At 39.9% G+C, this 20,673-nt stretch overlaps 1 protein-coding gene across 1 annotated transcript; it reads right to left on the reverse strand.

The window, feature by feature from the left end:
- Positions 1-1,545: 1,545 nt before the first annotated feature.
- DCK (deoxycytidine kinase) lies at positions 1,546-18,695 on the reverse strand. Its single transcript, XM_034772629.1, has 7 exons — positions 18,397-18,695; positions 14,979-15,094; positions 11,429-11,622; positions 10,357-10,504; positions 6,228-6,343; positions 5,566-5,665; positions 1,546-2,904 (listed from the first exon to the last, which is right to left on the reverse strand). Exons 1-7 carry the CDS (start codon positions 18,464-18,466, stop codon positions 2,878-2,880), a joined length of 771 nt encoding a protein of 256 aa, XP_034628520.1. The 5' UTR covers positions 18,467-18,695; the 3' UTR covers positions 1,546-2,877.
- Positions 18,696-20,673: the final 1,978 nt, after the last annotated feature.

Genomic DNA, 20,673 nt, shown 5'->3' on the forward strand with positions numbered 1-20,673 from the left:
CCTACAGTTCATGAGGAAAAAATAGAACACTATTTGGTAAAGCCAAGATTTTTAGAAACAGGAGACTAAATAAAGTTAGGCTCCTATATGTCACCTGATTTTCACCCAATAGCTGCCCATGAAATCAAGGTAGTTTCTGATAGTCAAAACACTTGAATATCAGTTCACTTAGGTGTGTAAATATGTTTTGAAAATCTTGGTGTAAGACTCCAAGGAACAGCCTGATGGAAATCCTTGAAAACATTAAAGGAAAACACACTCTGCAGTCTCTGAAAACCAATATTTAATACAAATCAGTTGATCCATTTTTTCCACAATACCCTTAAAAAGTAAAGCCTTTTTTCACCCACTTCGCCAATTCCACTAACATGAGGCCAACTGTGTAAATGTAAAAATGCATGTTGTGTCATACCAGATTGCTTTTTCCAGCATGAAAGGGTATATTCATTCCATAAACATTCCAAAAGTTTAGCTGTACTACAATAGACTCCATAGCCTCAATCAGGATCTACACCCTATCATACTAGGTACTGTACGCTCACCTGAATACATACTTCTGCTCTGAAGAGCTCTCAGTAAGGTAAGTGAAACAAAAAGGGGGCAGTTACAAACACAATTTTTAATCATAAAATCCAGCAGGGCTATAATTGTTAACCTCAGCTGAGACCAAGGATTGATTGGACACAGAGACTGAATCATCCTTGCATTGTTAGAGATGGCCCCTCTAAGGTCAGAGTTCAAGCACAGACAGTACAGCGTAGGCAAATTTGATCTGCTGCTGTTTGTGCCGCATCTATTTTATGCGCTAATAACCTCCCTTCCAGTGCTGTCAGTCCAGCTAATACCAAAGCCCTAAAACAGTCTTATGTTCACAGCAATTAAAACTGTTCTTATAAGTTGCAGAGACTTTCTCCTTTGAATTCATACTTGGGTTTCAGTGATTTTGCATTGCATTCTGGAACTGGTTGCATACAATCTCCCCCAGAATTCTGATGTAATCTGTGATGTGTTTGAAAAATATTAATTATAACCTGGACCTGCTGATAACATGAAGAGCTTAATTATCATAAGATTTTGAACAACAATACTCACATGATCAGGCCAAAGTATTAAATCCTGGCAGATGAAACCTAACGGATAATTGCAACTTGGTTAAAAATAGGTTGCTAGTGTCTGGTGTAGATTTGGCAAGAATATTTTCAAGGTTTCTGTTGCATGTTTAATTAAATCTAAACTGAATCTTCATCAATCTCTGACACTGGCTTTAAATGAACTCAGTTTCTGGAGCTAAGATCTTAGAATGTCTTTCCTTTTGCCTCTACAGTCCTGGACAAGTCTGGAAAAGATATGTTATTAGTAATTCATTTTCCATATTTTCCATGTGTGGGAAATCTGGACTCAGTAATACAATATTTAAAAAAAATTAGTGAATTTATATCCCCCGAGAACTTGACATATATTGACATCAGATCAGCCCTTGTATGAATATTACATATTGCCAATCTACGCACAACTGTTACATAATACTGAAAGCCAACAATTTGAATAAGTGCAAAAAGTTTCTATCCATTTTTATTTTTCCAACATGATTCTAGTCACACACTATGAGATTCTATCTCAAAATTGACAGGGAACATGAGCACCATTATAATAAAATCCTGTGACATTAGAATATTTGCATTCAAAAGCCAAGTGTATAATTACATATTAAGAAAAAGTATTGAATGCAAAACAATACAGCACAAAATACAGTACATATTTCAAGATGTGTGTACTAAATGGTTGATGGTGTTTTCAGAATTTGAAAGAAAAATCACCATTACAAAGATCAGTGCATTAAAACAGTGGTTGCTCCACAAAGTTCTCCCCTTTTCATTGCAGGAAGACCAACATTTAACCAGAGAAGAAATTAAAACAGCAGGAGACTGCTAGTTAAGAACAACGTAACTCCCACCATGACAACATTTAAAAGTCTAATCACATCACATTTAAAAACACAATTTAAAACCTAAAGACAGCTTACATAGTTTTACTTTCTATTTCAGCATTCAACAAGCGGATGCTGGCCTCTTCAGGAAAAAAAAGGATTTACTGGCTACCAAAAACAGATTCCTAAATTTCAGATATAAATTATTTTTCATATTGGATAATTTTTACAGATCTTATAACTTTGTATAGGAAAAGTTATAAAACAAAAACGAACAAGCGCTAACAGATGGAAACTCTTAAATAACTTTACAAAATGGCAGACACAGAAGTTTGTTGAAGGAGCATTATACTTTAGGTTTGTTTTTTGATCCAATTCATTCAGGGCAAAGCCCCACCAATATACTGGAATTATCAAAACACGTTTTTGTACTTTGATGTATGGGGCTTGATGTAAATTAATTCTCTCACCAGCAGAAGTCCCTTCCCCTCAATATCCTCTTCCCCTAATTGGGAAGAAGCTGCTACAGAATGTACAAACTTCCCTTGCAGACTCTCAAATTCCACTGAAAAAATACAGGAGACCAGTTCTGATAAAACCCGTAACTACATGGGAATTAAATACAAATTAGGGACAAAACAGGAAGAGTGCTCTATGGGAATGTATTACATTAATCAGAAACAGGAGTAGTAATTAAGGGCTCCTGGGACTCTTTGTAACTCTTGAAAACTGTTCTGTATAACACTGAACAGGCCCACTGGTTTATGAAAATAATCTATACATAAATTTTGTAAAACATATTACAAAGTGTATTTGTTCCTGACAATTTGTTAAAGCAACAACACTGAACCCCTCCTCTTCAGACACCTTATAAGAAAGCCGAATTTGAACCCAAGCTCTGATCTCACAGATGTTTGGAACAGTTTGACTCTGTTTGCTCTTCAAAAGGATTATAAAGTGCTCAAAAATTCCTTGACCTGCAAAAGAAGCAAATATTTTGAATCAAATGAAGTGTATTTATGAAACAGATCTACGAGAACGGTCTTTTCACCTCTTCACTGCCTTATACTGTGCAAGGTGTAATTACTGGGTGAAATAAAGTCTCATGGCAAAGCATGTGATTTTGTGGCCAGAGTTGCAGAAAGCCAAGATTCCTGAAGTTCCGTAGGTGCAGATCCCTAGATAGCCACACATTATACGGATGTGGAATTCTTCAGTGCTTCTAAGACATGTGGAAACTGTCCTAAACTGCAACAAGATTGTTTAAGATCACATCTAAAAGTTGTTACAGAAGTTGAACGGATTCAACATGTATACAAGTTCAGAAAATAAACATTTCAAATATATGAACACTAATGAGCTCCTATGCAGCTATTTTAGATTTTGCTCTTCAGGATTAGAGATACAGTAGAACCTCAGATTTATGAACACCAGAGTTACGAAATGACCAGTCAACCACACTTCATTTGGAAATGGAAGTACACAATCAGGCAGCAGCAGAGACCCAAAAAAAAAACAGTACAGTACTGTGTTAAACATGAACTACTAAAAAATAAAGGGAAAGCAGCATTTTTCTTCTGTAAAGTTTTGTACATCACCTGCACTACATCAGTCACCTCTGTATGCCTTCTGATCTCCTCATTCGGTATGTGATCACGGAGCGATATCTTACACATTTGCCTTTCCATTGCTCTCTGGGTAACAGCAAATTTTTTCTTCCTCCACTTTCAACGTTGACCAGCTTTCTGCTTTGTATAGCATTGCTGGCAGAACAGTGGAATTAAACAGTTCATTCATTTTCTTCATGGGCAGCTCATCATCCATTAGATACAAGCATTAGAGAAGGCGTACAGAAGTGACCGATGTAGTGCAGGCAATGTAGGATGCAAAGCGGAGATGGGAAAGTAACATAGTCCACGGGCAAGACAATAGGTGGACAACCCGCATTAGTGACTGGATCCCCAGAGACCACAAACGACTGCTGGGCAGACCTATCCCATGACAAAAATGTTTGGCCAGAAATAGAAAAAATGTGCTCGCAACAAAATGGAATGGCGGAGTGTTGACTTGCGTTCGTGGAGGGACTGACGAGGACAAGCCAGACAAAGAAAGAAAGTAAAGTTGCAAAGCTGAATTAAGTCAACGTTCAGTTGTAAACTTCTGACAGAACCACCATAACATTTTGTTCAGAGTTATGAACAACCTCCATTCATGATGTGTTTATAAATCTGAGGCTCTCCTGTGTGCAAAAAACAAATAAAAGAATACCCCCAGCAAAAGCTTAGCACAGTTTAAGAGGTGTGTCCAATGGCTTGACTCTGTAGCAGTGTGTCAGTGCTATGCAGGAAATGGGTTAAATTCCAGGTCCTAGTCTCTTTCCCCCTGGGCTGGTGAGGAAGCGTATTCAATCACCAGTCAGGGTGTAAACAAGCTCTAAAGTCATCATAGACCATGCAGGATATTATACAGGTAAATGACCGTATTTCCTAATGGATAAACTAAGACCAATCATTTCTCAGAGAAACTGGACAAGCCTTACTGCAGTGTGAAATAAATATTACTTTTATATTGTCTTTAAATTTGCTAGTATCTGAGCTATTGAACATTTACTGAAATGACTATGAACTAATTGGCCAACATCACACATGAACAATAAATATCCAAGTGAAAGTTCAACTTGTTGGTCTATAGCAGAAAAATTATCCCTTTAGCATTAGCTAAGAAATGGACCAAATTGATGTAACAAAACCCTTAGCTTTGTTTCTCCCAAACTACTCAAAGAAATATATGTGATCCAAAAATGCAACAGCTCCATTTTATATTCCACATTATTTCCCAAACAAATTGAGAAACTAAATTTGAAAAGCAGCCACCGTGTTTGCACACCTCCTAACTGCTTTTCAGTGGCATTTTTGTCTGCTTCTTTAACAAACATTTTTGTAGGTATGTACGACTGTAATAGAATGGCAGCAACATAAGAACGGTTTGTCTCTGTCAAGAACACAAGATTATTTAACCAGTGTAACATCAAGCTGGAAAATCATTTACAAAAGAAGAAAACTTGATTGTTTAATGTTTAAGAAACATGCTTAATGTGTAAACAGTGAAGTATGTTTTATGATTTTATATATCTCCTCCCTGCATTAGTAGTTTTATTTTTTAATTACAGTCTTTCAATGGGCTTGTATACTGCAAGTGTCACAAATAAGATTTACATATTTACTCAAAATTTTCCTTTTTCCAAATGGTGAAATCCACAGAGCCTACAATGGGTCTTCTCTCTGCTTGCTGCTTTGGGTCAGAACTCAGACATGTTAGTTACTGACTCAAAGTGGTGATAGTAATGGGTTGAATGGGGGAGTGATTCGTATTGCTTAGAGACTCTAGGTGCATATATTTGTGAATGTACATGCACTCACACACACACACAGGCAGTTACCAGTGGTGGTCTCCAATGTGCCTTAAAAAAAGCTTTAGGTTAAATATTGCTCAAAAAAATTATGGCGAGAGACTGTTTTGAAGTTACAGACTGCTGTTCCAAAATATATAGTTTTCTTTTAACATAAATGTGATCTTGTATTGAATGTATAGCAACATGTTTAAATAGCAAAAAGTTGGTATTTCCTGTTAAGTTTTACCTTTTCAATCATATTTTCATACTGGTCTTTGTTGCCTTTGAAATCTTCATTAACATCCAGTGTTAAGATGGGTACTTCTTCCAGGTATTCAAAATCCGTCCTATATAGAAATAGGGGTGTAGGAATAGGAAAAGGAGAGAAATTATATTAATTGCAAAGTAAAAATAAATCAAGTCTTCATCACAGCAATCTTAACAATGAAAATCTTCCAGATTGGGAGAACTGCAGAGCTTAATAAATTATATCCATAATTTTTAAATACAGGATCCTAAAGCTAGATTCCTTGGTTAGGCTCCTAAATAAATAACCTTGAATTTACAGTGTGCTGAGTGACTTCAGTAATGTCCAGGCTATGTATCCCAGTGAATTCAGTTCTGCAAACTGCTGAATGCTCTCAGCTCCAGCTGAGGTGAACATGAATTGAAGGGCATCCTGGACCCCCAAATGATGTTCAACACCCTGTGAGACTGAGCCCAATAAGACATTTACAGATATAGTTATAAGAGACCCAAATGCATAAGATACTTGATTTTTAAAAGCCATCATGGTTTAACATTTTCAAGGACAACTGAAGTCTTATTTGAAAACTTGTGGAAAGACACTGGCAAACACCTTCACCATCAAATGTTTCCAGGCATGCATTAGTCACAAAAAAAGCCTACCGCAATGTTCTATGCTGAAGCCAGCTTTCATGTTTGTAGTGAAGTTTCTCCAGATATTCAATAGGAATTTCTTGTTCTTCATCTCTTCCACGCAAGTAAATCCTATTTAAGCATTTCTAAAAGCAGAAAGAAAAAAAGTGGACCAGTTTACAAGAGAAGAATTAAAGTCCAATTTATTTTCAACTCCCTTTTTTTTTTTTTTTTAAATCCCAATATCCTACACCCTTACCAAAGATTACCACCCTTAAATTAGTGAGTGAGTTTTGGGAGTACAAAAAGAATCTTCCATGTTTAGCTGATGGAGGCCAATGAGGTGGTTTTGGTTAACTGGAAGAAAAATGGTTAAAAAAACCCACCCAATATAAGAGAAACTTTGCATCAATTCTTCAACATTGGCACTTACAAGTTCACTTGATTATTGAAAACAACATAAAAAGTTTTGTTGTGGAGCCATGTTCCCAGTCAATTATATCCTTTTATTGGGGAATGTGAACAATTATTCTTGAAAATTATTGTTGCCTTTGTGGACACAAAAAGTAAATCTTTCACTTAAAGAAAATATAAAACAAAACTTCAAGTTCATCCTGCAACCCCAGTACACTAATAAAAAAGGTTTATTTTTCTGTACTCCATACAATAAGGAAGTGATATGTTAAGGGGCAGGTTCAATTAAAAGTTCCAACAACATTTTTTTGATTTTTCAGACCCTGTGATATGTAGAAAAGTTTTACTGCTGACTTATTAAAAAAAGGTATTTACTTATATTACTTTGCACTTATGGCACCTTTTATCAGAAGATAAAGTATTGCCCTGAGATTATTTTTATCATCTTTTATAGGTGATGTGCAAAAGAGATGGGTTTGTGCCCTTTATTATGGTGTATGAAGAGAGCCAGAACAGTTAAAATAGAAGACAGAAGAAAACGGTCTCTATAGCATTAGAAATTCATGTCTTGTCTAGTTTCTGGAGGACTACGATGATGCCATCAGAAGAGCTAAGAGAGAGTTGAAGAAAAGGAATTTTTGTCAGCCTGTTTAAATCTTGTTTTGCTGACATCTACTTAATTCCAAAGGCTCATGAGCCCTTGGGAGAAATGGTGTCTCAGCAACCCCAAACACTCCAATGAAGGTGAGAGTTCAGAAAATATCTTTGGAGCCCACCAAGAGGCCCTTTGGCAAAACAGGGCAGACCAACTTGAAATTCCCAATTATTGTAAAATAAAAAAATACTCTATAACACACACACACACCCCTTTTAGCTCTCTCTATAAATAAAACAGCAAAAAAGGGGCAAAAACTCAATATAAAAAACAACCTTTACGAATTGAGAACCAGGCACAGAGAAATCAAATTTGCTCAATATCACAAGTCAACTCTGTGGGAGAGCCAGCAATAGAACCAAGAATTCTTGACTCTTGGTCCAGTGCTTAAGTAGTAGTTTGCCTATCACTCCTACTATGAAGCTGGTCTATAGCTTATCTAAGTATCTACAGGTTTAAAGTAGCATGTTCAAATAATTCAGGCCAAAACCTGAGATTTTCTTAAAATGCTAAGATTGCAAAACTCAGTAAGAATAGAATGTGTCAGTGGCTTGATATTTGGTGGTGGTGATGGGGCAATTTCAAACTTTTTATTTAGATATTCCCCTGTAGTGATAGAAACCCAAACACCACAGCATTATGCCAGTACGTTCAGTGCAAGAAGTGCACTTGACTGGTCTAGATACATTGTCCTAGCTGAATGAAATGCAAAAAAAGTCAACAACATAAATGATGTAAAGTATACTGGATTTTTAAAGTTCTTTTGATTTTAATAATCTAAAGTATTATTTGAAAGGATTTAAACATATGTCTGTCTCTAGTTTACAGTGTTCCTTTCATGTTCTTATATTTTTCACCTGGTTGTGTAATCACTGCAAACTCAGTAATTATGATCAGGAATGACTGTCTGAAAACCTTCTTGTTATCTTTTCACAAGATGTAAATACACAAATTAGTCATACTTTAAAGGAATAACAAATAAAATACAAGGCCAAATATGAAAACATAACAGGGTGTGGAATTCAGAAGAATGAACACAAGGCTCTGCAATGTTGTAACACTAGATGCCAAAAGCTAAGTGCCTTTGATACAACGTGCACAAAGGGAAGGGCACTTATGTATTTCTTTACAATTACACAGGGTGCAATATTTACAAGAAAGATGCTTACTGTAAACTTATAGTCTGTTTTGTACATACTATAATATTCTTTATTTATACAGGTATACTATTTATGGGGATATTCTAATTTAAATTGAACTTTAAACACTGGAGTTTTCATGATGCTCAATGCTAGTGTAGCCTTATACCCCTCCTCTTCCCCAATCCAGCATTATCTGAACTTAGGAAGAGAGAAAATGTAAGGTGTTTGCCTTGTCCCAAAATAGGAATCAGGAAAATTGAAGTATCCCTTGACACATCAGCACCACCCAGAGCAATCTTTAAACACACAGATGCAGGAAGACTTGCAAAGATGTGAAGAGCAGTCCCTAAGCTTTCCAGGAATACATTACACACATTAAATCCTGCCTGTACAGGTGACCAGTTAGTCACACAATAGCTTCAAGTTCTTCTGTTGGCTTTGCTAAGGCCCACAGAAAGCGATCAAGCCAAATCTACACCATACCTTATATGGTGTAGATTACTTTATAAAGTGAGAGTACCCCTCCATTCATACAAATACTTTGACATTGCTCTTATCTACTCTTATCAAGAAATATGTCCCAGACGGGCATAGGATTCCAAAAAAGAGCATTCTTCCCCCTAAGGAATAGTTACAGCAGTAGTAGAAAAATGCAATAAGGAAAGAGCAGCCCAACAGTCTCAACTGTGGTTAAATGTTTATAGCAAAGGGCTGGAAATTAGGACACTTGGGTACTATTCCTGGCTTTGCCTCGGACTGTGACCTTAGACAAGTCGCTTACGGCCATACTTTCCCCTTGTCACAGAACAGATGGGCCTATAATCGAAGTCAAAAAAGTAAACAGCTATATGGCATCATATGGGAGCAAGCAGCCTCGACCATTCTCTCCTTGCCAAGGACAATCACTGAATAAAGTATGCATCCACGCAAAAGGAAAGGAGTCAGGAACAGGCCACCTTGCACAGTGAATGCCCTTTCTCAAGGCAGCAGTAAAGATATTTGCATTGGAAATGAATACTGACAAGGGCTGGTAATAAAGTGTCAAAACTATACTGACAGAAAATAGGTAAATTTGAAACCCATCCCCTCCCCCAGTGCAGGTTTTCCAAACAGCTTTTAACACTGACTATATCAGCAACAGCTACACCTACATATCACATGAACCACATCAGAAAGGACAAGAACCTGAACACCAGAGAACCTATGAAAAACAAGGCAAATGAGGCAGCAAGGCTTGCATTGGTATAGGCTTCAGAATGACTGAGAACCAGAAAGAGGCACTTCTGATACCCATCTGTGACCCAAAAATCCATGGAATTTCCACTGTTTTTCCATTGTAATCTCCATCCAGCGTGTGGATTTTAGTACATTGCTCCCTGCCCACTAGTCCTGTGTTCTTTTGGGCAAAGTGGCTGAGCTCTGAATCCAAGACATCTTACCGTCTCGGGCAGAACAGCTATATTGTCTCCTTAATCTCTCTATGCTTCAGTTTTCTTTATCATCTCACAGGAGCATTGTGAGGCTTTTCTAATGTATGTAAAGCACTTTGAGATCCTTGATGATATAAATAGGAAAAATATTATTTCTAGGCATTTTCCTGGACAGAAGCCCACTTTCTCTTCCCCAGCTTTATTTCCCAGACAGCTGTGTTGCCACTAGGTGACATGCCTGGCGTTGGTGTTTCAACACGAACAGTCACAATTTTAAAGATTCTGATACAGACCGCTTGGGTTGAAGATTTGCCAGAAAGTAACTGAGATTTCTCAAGAAAATAGTTTTGTGGATACCTTAAAAATACACCACTTTCTATGGAGTATTGGAGAGTGCAACCTGGCAAAATAGTTCTACGCTCATGTAGGCAAAGATTTATAGGCAAGGCTCAGAGCTCAGATTGGTCAATCTGATCGCACTCTCATTCTTGCTAAATTCATAAAGTTTTATTTCTCACCTCAGGAGTGGCTCTGAGATAAATGATTCCATCTAGTTGAAGGCTTTGACCAAACTGTTTATTCATCCATTCATGCCAATCTTGGTAAATTGTCCATTCGGTCTCATTCATGCAATCAGATTCATATAAATTAGATGCAAAAATATACCTAAAACCCAAAAGATTTATTGAACAATGAGGAAATGTAAGTCATGTTATTTAAGTATCCAGTCCAATATGCTCTGCAATATCTAGGAAAAAATGGATGAGCTGCTTTTGTAGCCTGATTGATGTTTAGACTGCAAAAAACTCAATTGTCCATGAATAGTTTTGCTAAAACCTAACAGTTTTGTTCCACTGGCTCACCTGAAGGTTGTAGATTGTACAATTACTAGATTGTATTTAACCCTTTGCTCTCTTTCTAGATGGCTGCAGTCTTGCCACCCACCTGGTCCCCTTCCCCGTGCTATTTCAGTTGCCGTTTCCCATAGAGTCATGCATAGCTGCCATGTTCAGGGTTCAAACATATGCTCTATTACCTCTCTGCTAGATTCACCACTTTTTGGAGACTGCAACAAGAGCATTTAGGCCAGTACACATAGTTCCTCCTCTGAAAGCTGTCACATCATGGTAACTGGCTAAGACTATCCTCATGCACTATTAACCCCAAAATTGTTGACATGGGGCTCAATAGTGAAGTTCAACCCCCTGCAGCCAGAGACTGAAAGGTACGACACTTAGGAGCAAAGATACAGCAGCTCTCAAAGAACATGGGAATAAGAAGCTCATGAGAGATGGAGAATTTGCTCTTCTTTCTCCCCTCAAACCTGCCCCCGCTTTTTTAAGAGGACAGAAAATTACATATATTTACTATAATTCAGTTAATAAAACAAAGTTATTGTTTGAGTTGGTAGAATGACCTCATTGTACAACAATACGGAGAGGAAGTGAACAATGGATTCACTGATAATATCGTAAACTCACCAGAGCCAGTCACAAACCACTGGTTCTGAAGTGCTTATGAAAGCTCATCTGCTTTCTAGTCATTACAAGGATTCTCCTACTCAGCCAAGTGTCTGCAAATTAAACATACCTGTCGCTATACACAGATCGCTCAAAGAAGACTACAGGGTTCTCCACCTCTCTGATTTTCCCATTAAGGGATTTGAGCTGAGCCCGGATTCTGCTCAGGCAGGCATACGTCTGGAAGGTGAAAGACCACCGGTCCGGTTTCTCATACATCATCTGGAGCACATTCCCCCCACTTTTCTGTGACGTCGTCAGCTCCTATTTTTAACAAAGTAAGTCACTCAATGATTATGGGGTCCAATTTATCTAATTTAGCTCTAAAATGCTCAAAATTGCTTACCATGACAAAATGGTGTAGCCTCTTTTTTCAAGCCTAGAATTGTCTCACCTACTCTCAATCTCCATTTATAAAAGTGTGTGTGTCATTTGCACACATCTTAACTCCCTTTGTTGTGCTGAGGTGTTGAAACACTACAAATTGCATCCTGCACTTTTCCGAGACCCCCTGCGACATTGGGGCATAGTGTGTGAGAGCAAAACACAACCTGTTTTTATTTGGGAAAACACAATTATGAACTGTGCAGCATTTTATCTTTATTCACCCATAGGGAAGATTTCACGCAAGGGTTTGCATGTCATATTTTCCTCAGGCATATTGAAAGGCATGAGACACCAAAGGTCAAATGCCTCAACACTTGAGTTAAATTCAGCAACCAATTATGTGTTTTAGACAAATAGTGTTCTGTTCCTATTGTTGCCTTCAGGGCTGTTGTAGCCGTGTTACTCCCAGGATATGAGAGACACAAGATGTGTGAAGCAATATCTTTTATTCGACCAACAGAAGTGGGTCCAATAAAAGATATTACCTCAGCCACATTGTCTTTCTGTTACTATAACATTTTAGGAACATCTTACTCATTTGACAGTATATTTTATCTTTTGGAAGCATGGCAAATTGTTTCTTTTGAACAAATATTCCCAGAGCATGTCAGCTTCTCTTTGAGGAACAGATTCAACCCTTGTCAATTTCAAGAACTACTGTGTCTACATTAGCCTTTTTACTTTGTTGCTATTCCTGGTGGAGCTCCACAGGTTAGTCTCCACTATCTCTTGGCTAGCTATGGTGAAGCCATTGTTGGCAACAACATTTTTTTTTTGGGGGGGGGGGGGGGGGGAGGAAAAGCCTATGGATATGGCTGAACATGGATACTTTCAGCCTACAAGTTTAAAATGCTTGGCTGTCTCAGGAGTTTTTAGTCACTATTTACAAACAATCTTTTAAACAAAATGAAGAGCTGGCAGTACACAAAAAGCCAATCCCACACTTGCAAGCACTCCTTTTGCTCCGACACAGCACTGTTAAATTTAATATTCAGCTGGCTTACCACATGCCATCTGTTATAGTTCACTTGATAACAGCTGCAGACATGACATCTAAGCAGATGGCTATATACACTCTAAACATGTCATATGAGGACAAGAACATATTCCCCTATACACAGAATTAGATATCTTCCTCTCTTAGCTGAATGAGTTACCTTTAGATTTTATTTAATTTTATTGTCCTGTATCATTAACAGCTGGAATGCCACTGCATGCAAATTTAGAAAACAGAACTTAACTGTGGGACATGAGCACTGCATGCTTTACAGCTTTTCTAGCAAAGATGACCTAACATTCAAACACAAAGCCCTTAGTTTGTACAAATGGATGTGGCAGCAAAAGGACTTAATCCATACTTTCTTGACAAAATTTCAGTGTTTGGACTCTAAGGAAAAAAGCATGGCTTAGGCGCTAATAGCACAGCACTTGGAATGCAGAATACTGGGTTTTAATCTAGACTCTGCCACTGACTTAATATGTGACCTTTGGCAAGTCACTTAACCTTTTTATGCCTCAATTTCCCTACATGAAAAATAGAAAATACTTCCTTACCTCATGTGGATGTTTGTAAAATGCTTTGATATCCTTGGAAGGCAGGCATTATATAAACACAAAGTATTGTAGTGAGTCCTGTTAGCGCCTGCTATAGTTAAGGTCACAACACAGCTTCCATTAGAAACTTGTGTTTTTATAAACTTAAACAACCAAATAGTCTAGGCATACTTAATTCTGCCTCAGCACAGGGGGATGAACTAGTGACTTGAGATTCCTTCCAGGGCTACATTTCTATTATAAACTGAAATATATCTGCTTAAGTTACACAATTAAGCAATATTCACTTTTCCTTTTAAATTTTCATTATTAATTAGCTGTAAAACTATAGTTAGATTGTTGGCATTTCAGTTGTAAATTTTTCAGTCAAAAATACTATATGTTAAAGCTAAACTCCACAGGATAGTTTTACTATAGGCAGCTGTTTTTTGGCTACAAGTAACATTACCACATCGATGGCCACAGATACCAATCCTTGACTTGAAACAGGCAGTTAGAGGATCTCAACCATTATGAGCATTCATCTCCAAAAACTTCTTCATTGCAACCCAAAAGGGCTGTGAACAGTTGCTTAGTTTGGATGATCTAGTACAATAACAAGCACATACTCTTCCCCATAAATGGTAGATGAGGCAAATGCCTTCACTGTTTAAAATTTTTGTTCAGCGCGTCAAAATACATGGTACTGTTTTTTACATTTGAAAAAGTCCCTTTATGGCTCAGTGATAGCACTACTGCGCACAGATATCATGACTTGTGCCATTAGGTGGAAGCCATGAAGCAAGCTGAAATAGTGATCGATCCAGGTTTAGAATGCAAAAATCAAAACCAGATTATATAAACAATTTAGTCAGCAGTTCACATTCTTTTGCCAAAGGTTTCAGAAGATATCTCCTGGGACATCTGAACTATTCTATGTTTTCTTCACAGAGCTATATTACCAAATCTGAGTTGTCTCTTTCTAATACTTCCTTGTCGTGTTTTAGGCTATGGCTACACTACACAACTTTTAGCAACGTGGCTGTGCCGCTACAGCTGTAATGCTAAAAGGCACACAGTGTAGTTGCTGTCTGTCAGCAAGAGAGAGAGCTCTCCTTCCAACAAAAAACTTCCACCCCACACGAGCGACAGCAGTTCTCCTGCCGACAAAGCGCTGTTCACACCAGCGCTTTTGGTCAGTAAAACTTTTGTCGTTTGGGGGGGTGAGTTATGACAAAAGTTTTGCCGATGAAGTGCTAGTATAGACAAAGCCAGTGGTGCACAAGTGGGAGAGGCTGCGCAAGCAAGGACTGGCATTTTTCCATTATCTGTGCTGATTAGGTGTAAATGATGTTTACTCTGTAATACACTTGTAAGTCTAGACAGCCGAAAGGATTACTACACTCCCCATACCTACTCTGTCTTAAACATGCACAAGTGTAAACACACATTCCATTTGAGCATCACAGGCTTGCTTAATAAGGGTCAAAACCTACAAAGGTGAAAGGAAGTCAAATGAATATGATGAGAGTTGATGAAACTGTTACTATCACAGGTATATATGCACAGTTCATATTTCTATTACTGTTTGATTAGAGTAGAAGAGGCCTTGATCCCAAAGAAGCAGTTTCTCCTTGCTCAATAATGGGCAAACAATATGAAATACTAATCTCAATAAAAATCAAAGGCTATCATCATACCTCATCATCCTCTTGGCAGTTTTGAACATTGCACCATCTTTCTACAGGCTCAGGAACAACTTCCCATTCCTGGCTAGCTTGTTTGAGAATATTCACAAATGTTGATTTTCCTGCAGCTGTTGGAAAAGAGCACAACAAATACGTCTGTCAGAAAGTAATGGAAGTGGTTGTTAGCCACTAGACACAACACTTTCCAAAAAGCAACAGAGGGTCCTGTGGCACCTTTAAGACTAACAGAAGTATTGGGAGCATAAGCTTTCGTGGGTAAGAACCTCACTTCTTCAGATGCAAGTAATGGAAATTTCCAGAGGCAGGTATAAATCAGTATGGAGATAAGGAGGTTAATTCAATCAGGGAGGGTGAGGTGCTCTGCTAGCAGTTGAGGTGTGAACACCAAGGGAGGAGAAACTGCTTCTGTAGTTGGATAGCCATTCACAGTCTTTGTTTAATCCTGATCTGATGGTGTCAAATTTGCAAATGAACTGGAGCTCAGCATTTTCCAGGTTCCATCAAATGCAACCTCCGCTTCCCATGCATCACTGGTTTCATGAGAAGACCTCCCCAGTACATTCTCCTCCTACAATATTACAGCATCCATACGTAGATTAGGTCTTGGAACAAGGTACAACACCAATGAGATCAAACAAATCTTTTTCCCTTGTCTGTAACAACCATCAGTTGTATAATATTTTCTGTAAAATTTCTGAAAATATAACCTGACCCTGACCTTGTGTGCAGACTATATTCTATAGCAGAGTAGCAGAAGCATGTTAGAACATATTAAAGAGGGAAGCTAATGATTATGGGGTGTTCATTGTGGAGCTAAAACAAGGGGGAAAAGTTTACATTAAATACATCACTATATTAGTCACCTGGAATGAAATGCTATACTTAATGTCACAGAACAATTTTCACTAATAGCTTTTTAATTATTCATAACTTTAAGTTATGAACTAACTAAGCAAAGATAATAGTTTCAGAAAAACAATTTTCACCATTTTTCTATAAGGGTGAAAAAAACTTCTTCTCACTACTGTCAAACTGCCCCTCCCCCCCCCCGCCCCAAGAATGGATGAACATTAAACTTAGTACATGAGCAAGTATGAAAAACCAGACATTAAGTTACTAATAAATGGAAACTGGCAATTGTGCATGCACTGCAGAAAATTTTAAGCCTGAATGCTTGAATCTAGGAATGAACTGCTCATTGAGTTCTTTTGTAAGTGCCCATGTAATGCAAGTTATTAGCAGCTTAAGTTCATATCCTATACAATATATGTATGGGCAACACAGACAAACTATTGTGGCTGTAGACTTTAAACTTTTGCATTTTCTGATTTATATTTTAACTGTGTGCATTTTTTTGTGTGACAATGTTTTTTGTGCATTTGTCAGTGTGACAATGTTTTCTATCAATACACCCAAGTGCCTCAAGATGCTTGGACCTGGTCTTCACTAGAGAAAAAATGTAAACCAAAGGCGGGTTTACTTCGAGTAGCTAATATGGGTTTAAAAAAAAAAAAAAAAAAACTACAAGCGCCTTGTTTTCATTATTTTAACATGGGTTAGTTTAACATGGATTAAAAATACACCTTTTCCCTAGTAAAGACAATCTTGGTCTATGTTAGTATTCTAGGTGAAGTGACATTTAAGTACTACTGACACATCCTACTTCATCTTTTTGTTTAGTTAATTTTTAAAAGTAAATTTAATTTTTCAGAGTGTACCTCCTAATTTTTTTTCTAACTTATTTTCAGGCAAGTAAGAAAGCTTTTAATTAAGAAATGTTAGGGCAACTGGTTATCTCCCTGGTAAAGTTGCAAAGGCACCATCGTGTCATTTGTCCACAAGCAGTATCAGTTACAAAGCCGGGAGATTAGTCTGCCACAAAGCAAAAAAATGGAGTGTTTCAAAACAAAAAAAGGACATTAAAATGAGAATAAATAAGGCTACCAAGAGCTGGCAGAGCAATAGGTGAAGTAGTAGGAACCATAGGAAATTATGATCTCAATTCCTACATAGAGCTCTGAGGCCAAAAAGGTTTAGCTCATCCTGTCACTGAACAACCGGAGGCACTCCCTGGCCTTCAGAGCAAGTTAAATTGGTTTCTCTTCACTAGCATAAAATTCAATCCATGGAAAATCCTGAGAAACAAAAAAGGTCAGGAGACTAACTTGGAGAAGGAGATAGTGATCATTATTTATCAGGATTAAAAGGGAACTAAAGGAATTTGAGCTGATCATATCTACTTGCACAAACATTTCTGATGCCTCAACTCACAAAACAAAAATCTGGCAAGAATACCAGAGTAAGAAATATATTTGTTTAAACCAGGAACTTGAATATAGCAAAAGATAACATCTTCCGTTTTGCAATCCAGTACTTGTAACTATTACCAACTTTCCAACTTACTTCCTGCTTTGTTTTCCTGGCGTATGTACCTATAGGATAAGATTTCCTAACCCAAGGGCTTGCCTCAGCGGGGAAACTGACAGGAATAGCTGAGATGAAGCTCTGTGGGAGGTTTTGAAAGCTTGTTGTTCTCACCAGCAGAAGTTGGTCCAATAAAAATATTATCTCACCAGCCCTGCCTCTCTAAATATCTTGGGACCAGCAGGGCTACAACACCACAACAGGAACAGCTATTGTGGAGCAAGCTAGTCTGCAAGGACTCCCCGTGTGGCCACTCTCTGGCAGACTGAGCATGGCAGCGTGTGGACACGGGGAGCTGTCCCAGTCCATTTCCCCAACGCAGTCACAGCCTGAGGGAGGGGGAAAGGGCTAATGGTTGTAACGCGCTGTGCAGACAGACAACGGTGGGTTGGAAACGGGCCCGTTAGGAACAGCCCAGGCCAAGGCGTGGGGCGGCTGCAGAAGTCCCCGGCCTACGCGCAGCCCCCACCATGGCAGATTCGCCCCCACAAGGCTGAGGGCGGTTTGAAGGCAGCACTCGGGTTTGCTGACAGGGAAAGGGACGCTCCGGGCTGGGGGAGGGGGGGCAGTGGGGACCCGGGCAGCGGCGCCCGGCTGGAGGCCGCCCGTGGGAGGGGGCGGGAAGGGGGGGGGCAGACAGAAAGGGACAATGTTACAAGGGGAACCAGAACATCCTGAGGGTTTATTAAAAAAAAAATTAACCGATAAATCAATCAAAAATCCGAGAGGCCCAAAGCCCGGCCCCCGGCTTCGCGCCATGACCCACTCGCTGGCTACCGGGCGGGCTCGGAAGGAGGCTCCCTGGGCAGGTGATCCCAGGACGGCAGCGGCTGGCCCGGCAGGTCCCGGCGCTTCCCGCCAAGGACCGAGCGATGGCGGCGGGTCACCTCAGGGGAGGGCGGCGCGGGACAGTGAGCAACGGCGGCTCCTCAGTGCTGGGCCAGGGCCGCGCGGCGGGGGAAGGGGAGACGCTGCAGGATCTCACCGATGTTGCCCTCTATAGCGATCTTCTTGACGCCGCTCTGGGCCCGGCCGCGCTTGGGGGGGGTGGCCATGGAGACGCCGCTGCAGCCGCGCGAGTGCTGCCGAGCCTCAGCCTTAGCCCTCGCGCGCTCGCCGGTTGCCGCGTTCGAATTTGGCGCGCGGGGCTCGGGAGGTAGTTATAGATCGCGGTGACGTCACGGGCGCGTCTCACATCGCGTCCCCTCCCTCCGCGGGACAAAAGGTCGGCCAGCTGTTCCCGCGGCGGAACGTCTGGGTGCCCGCCAGGGCCAACGGCTGTCAGCGAGCGAAACGGCCCCGCCTCCGCATTGGCTCGCGGGCTGTTTGGGGGAGGAGGAGCAGGCTAAGCGGCTCCCTCCCTTCTCCAGCTCCGGACGGCGTGCGAGCGAAAATCAATCGATTACAGAGCGACGGAGGAAGGAAAGCTGCTGAGTGCCGAGCGTGTCGCTCGCTCAGTGGGCCCTCTCCTGTTTTTCAACTCAGTCCAGCTTCCCTGGAGTCCTGATGGCACACGCCATTGCCAGTGCTTGGGGGTGGAGACATTCACCACGTTGAGTTTAGGGCAAAATTTGAGCAACATTACCTTCAAAAGGTGTTTCTTTTCACACTCCAGTTACTCAGAAACCACGGATCAGATTTCCTTCCCTCTTCCCAGAATCATTCACCTTGGGGCTGAGAGCCACTAGGAAAAAGTTTAGTCCTGAAAGAGAAGTTTTCAGACTGAAAACAGAGGGTTACAATGGAAGTTTAATTGACAGCTGCCATAATAGCATTCTCCATGGGCAAATACTATAACACCAGGTCAAATTCATCATAACATATATTCAAGATCTTGATTGCCAATTCATTATGCCCCTGTGTGGGGTATGTTTGGTCTTAAAGTGAGGGGGGTTTTTTAATTTTGTTTAAGAATATCCCTCTAGGAAGGAAGGAAACAGTCCTGTGAGTCTTTCCATAAAGCATTTACAAATTTCCACTTCAGAACAATGTGACTTTCACTTGTTAATTGCCAAACAGCAGCAACCGGAGAAAGAAGCAAATAGAAAAGACAGTGAAGAAAAAGTTATCTGGGGGCATAGGGTGAAGACACTTTTTAACTTCTTAAGTTCTGATGGTGAAAAATCTTGAATTGCCAAAAACAGAGTGAGAGAATTGGCTAAAGCGTCTTTTGAAACTATAGCAATGTTTTGATCTTTACTTGTGACAAAGTTGCATGATAATTCTTGGGTTCTAATACTGTGCCTAGGAAGAGCCTGCACTGGGTGTTTGAATGGGTTATATGAGGTACATACTTTGGGTCCAGTCATATCTGGCGTATCCCTGACAGGTGTTTGTCCAACCAGTTCTTAAAAACCTCCAATGACAGAGATTCCACAGTCTCCCTCCATACTTTGTTCCAGTGCTTTTACTATACAGTTTAAACTTTGAATATCTAACGTTTATAAATAACAAGTGTAATGGCCTCAAATATAAATCAAATTTAAATGTACTTTTTTACATGCAGTCAGTCCTTTCTTACTGTGCTTCTTCCCATTGTACCCATGCATATTTCTCTGTGGAATCATAGAATCATAGAATATCAGGGTTGGAAGGGACCTCAGGAGGTCATCTAGTCCAACCCCCTGCTCAAAGCAGGACCAATTCCCAACTAAATCATCCCAGCCAGGGCTTTGTCAAGCCTGACCTTAAAAACCTCTAAGGAAGGAGATTCCACCACCTCCCTAGGTAACCCATTCCACTGCTTCACCACCCTCCTAATGAAAAAGTTTTTCCTAATATCCAACCTAAACCTCCCCAACTGCATTACTCCTTGTTCTGTCATCAGGTACCACTGAGACCAGTCTAGATCCATCCTCTTTGGAACCCCCTTTCAGATCATTGAAAGCAACTATCAAATCCCCCCTCATTCTTCTCTTCTGCAGACTAAACAATCCCAGTTCCCTCAGCCTCTCCTCATAAGTCATGTGCTCCAGCCCCCTAATCATTTTTGTTGCCCTCCGCTGGACTCTTTCCAATTTTTCCACGTCCTTCTTGTAGTGTGGAGCCCAAAACTGGACACAGTACTCCAGATGAGGCCTCACCAATGTCGAATAGAGGGGAACGATCACGTCCCTTGATCTGCTGGCAATGCCCCTACTTATACAGCCCAGAATGCCGTGAGCCTTCTTGGCAACAAGGGCACACTGTTGACTCATATCCAGCTTCTCATCCACTGTAACCCCTAGGTCCTTTTCTGCAGAACTGCTGCCTAGCCATTCGG

This window comes from Trachemys scripta, chromosome 5, assembly GCF_013100865.1.
Source record: "Trachemys scripta elegans isolate TJP31775 chromosome 5, CAS_Tse_1.0, whole genome shotgun sequence".
NCBI lineage: Eukaryota > Metazoa > Chordata > Testudines > Emydidae > Trachemys > Trachemys scripta.

Excerpts from the sequence above, each read along its gene's own strand:
- DCK (XM_034772629.1), bottom strand. The coding sequence starts at position 18,466 with ATGGCCACCCCCCCCAAGCGCGGCCGGGCCCAGAGCGGCGTCAAGAAG. Across the intron at positions 10,505-11,428 it reads CGATCTGTGTATAGCGACAG|GTATATTTTTGCATCTAATT; the intron begins GTATGTTTAATT and ends TTTGGGTTTTAG. Across the intron at positions 6,344-10,356 it reads ATCTCAGAGCCACTCCTGAG|AAATGCTTAAATAGGATTTA; the intron begins GTGAGAAATAAA and ends TTCTGCTTTTAG.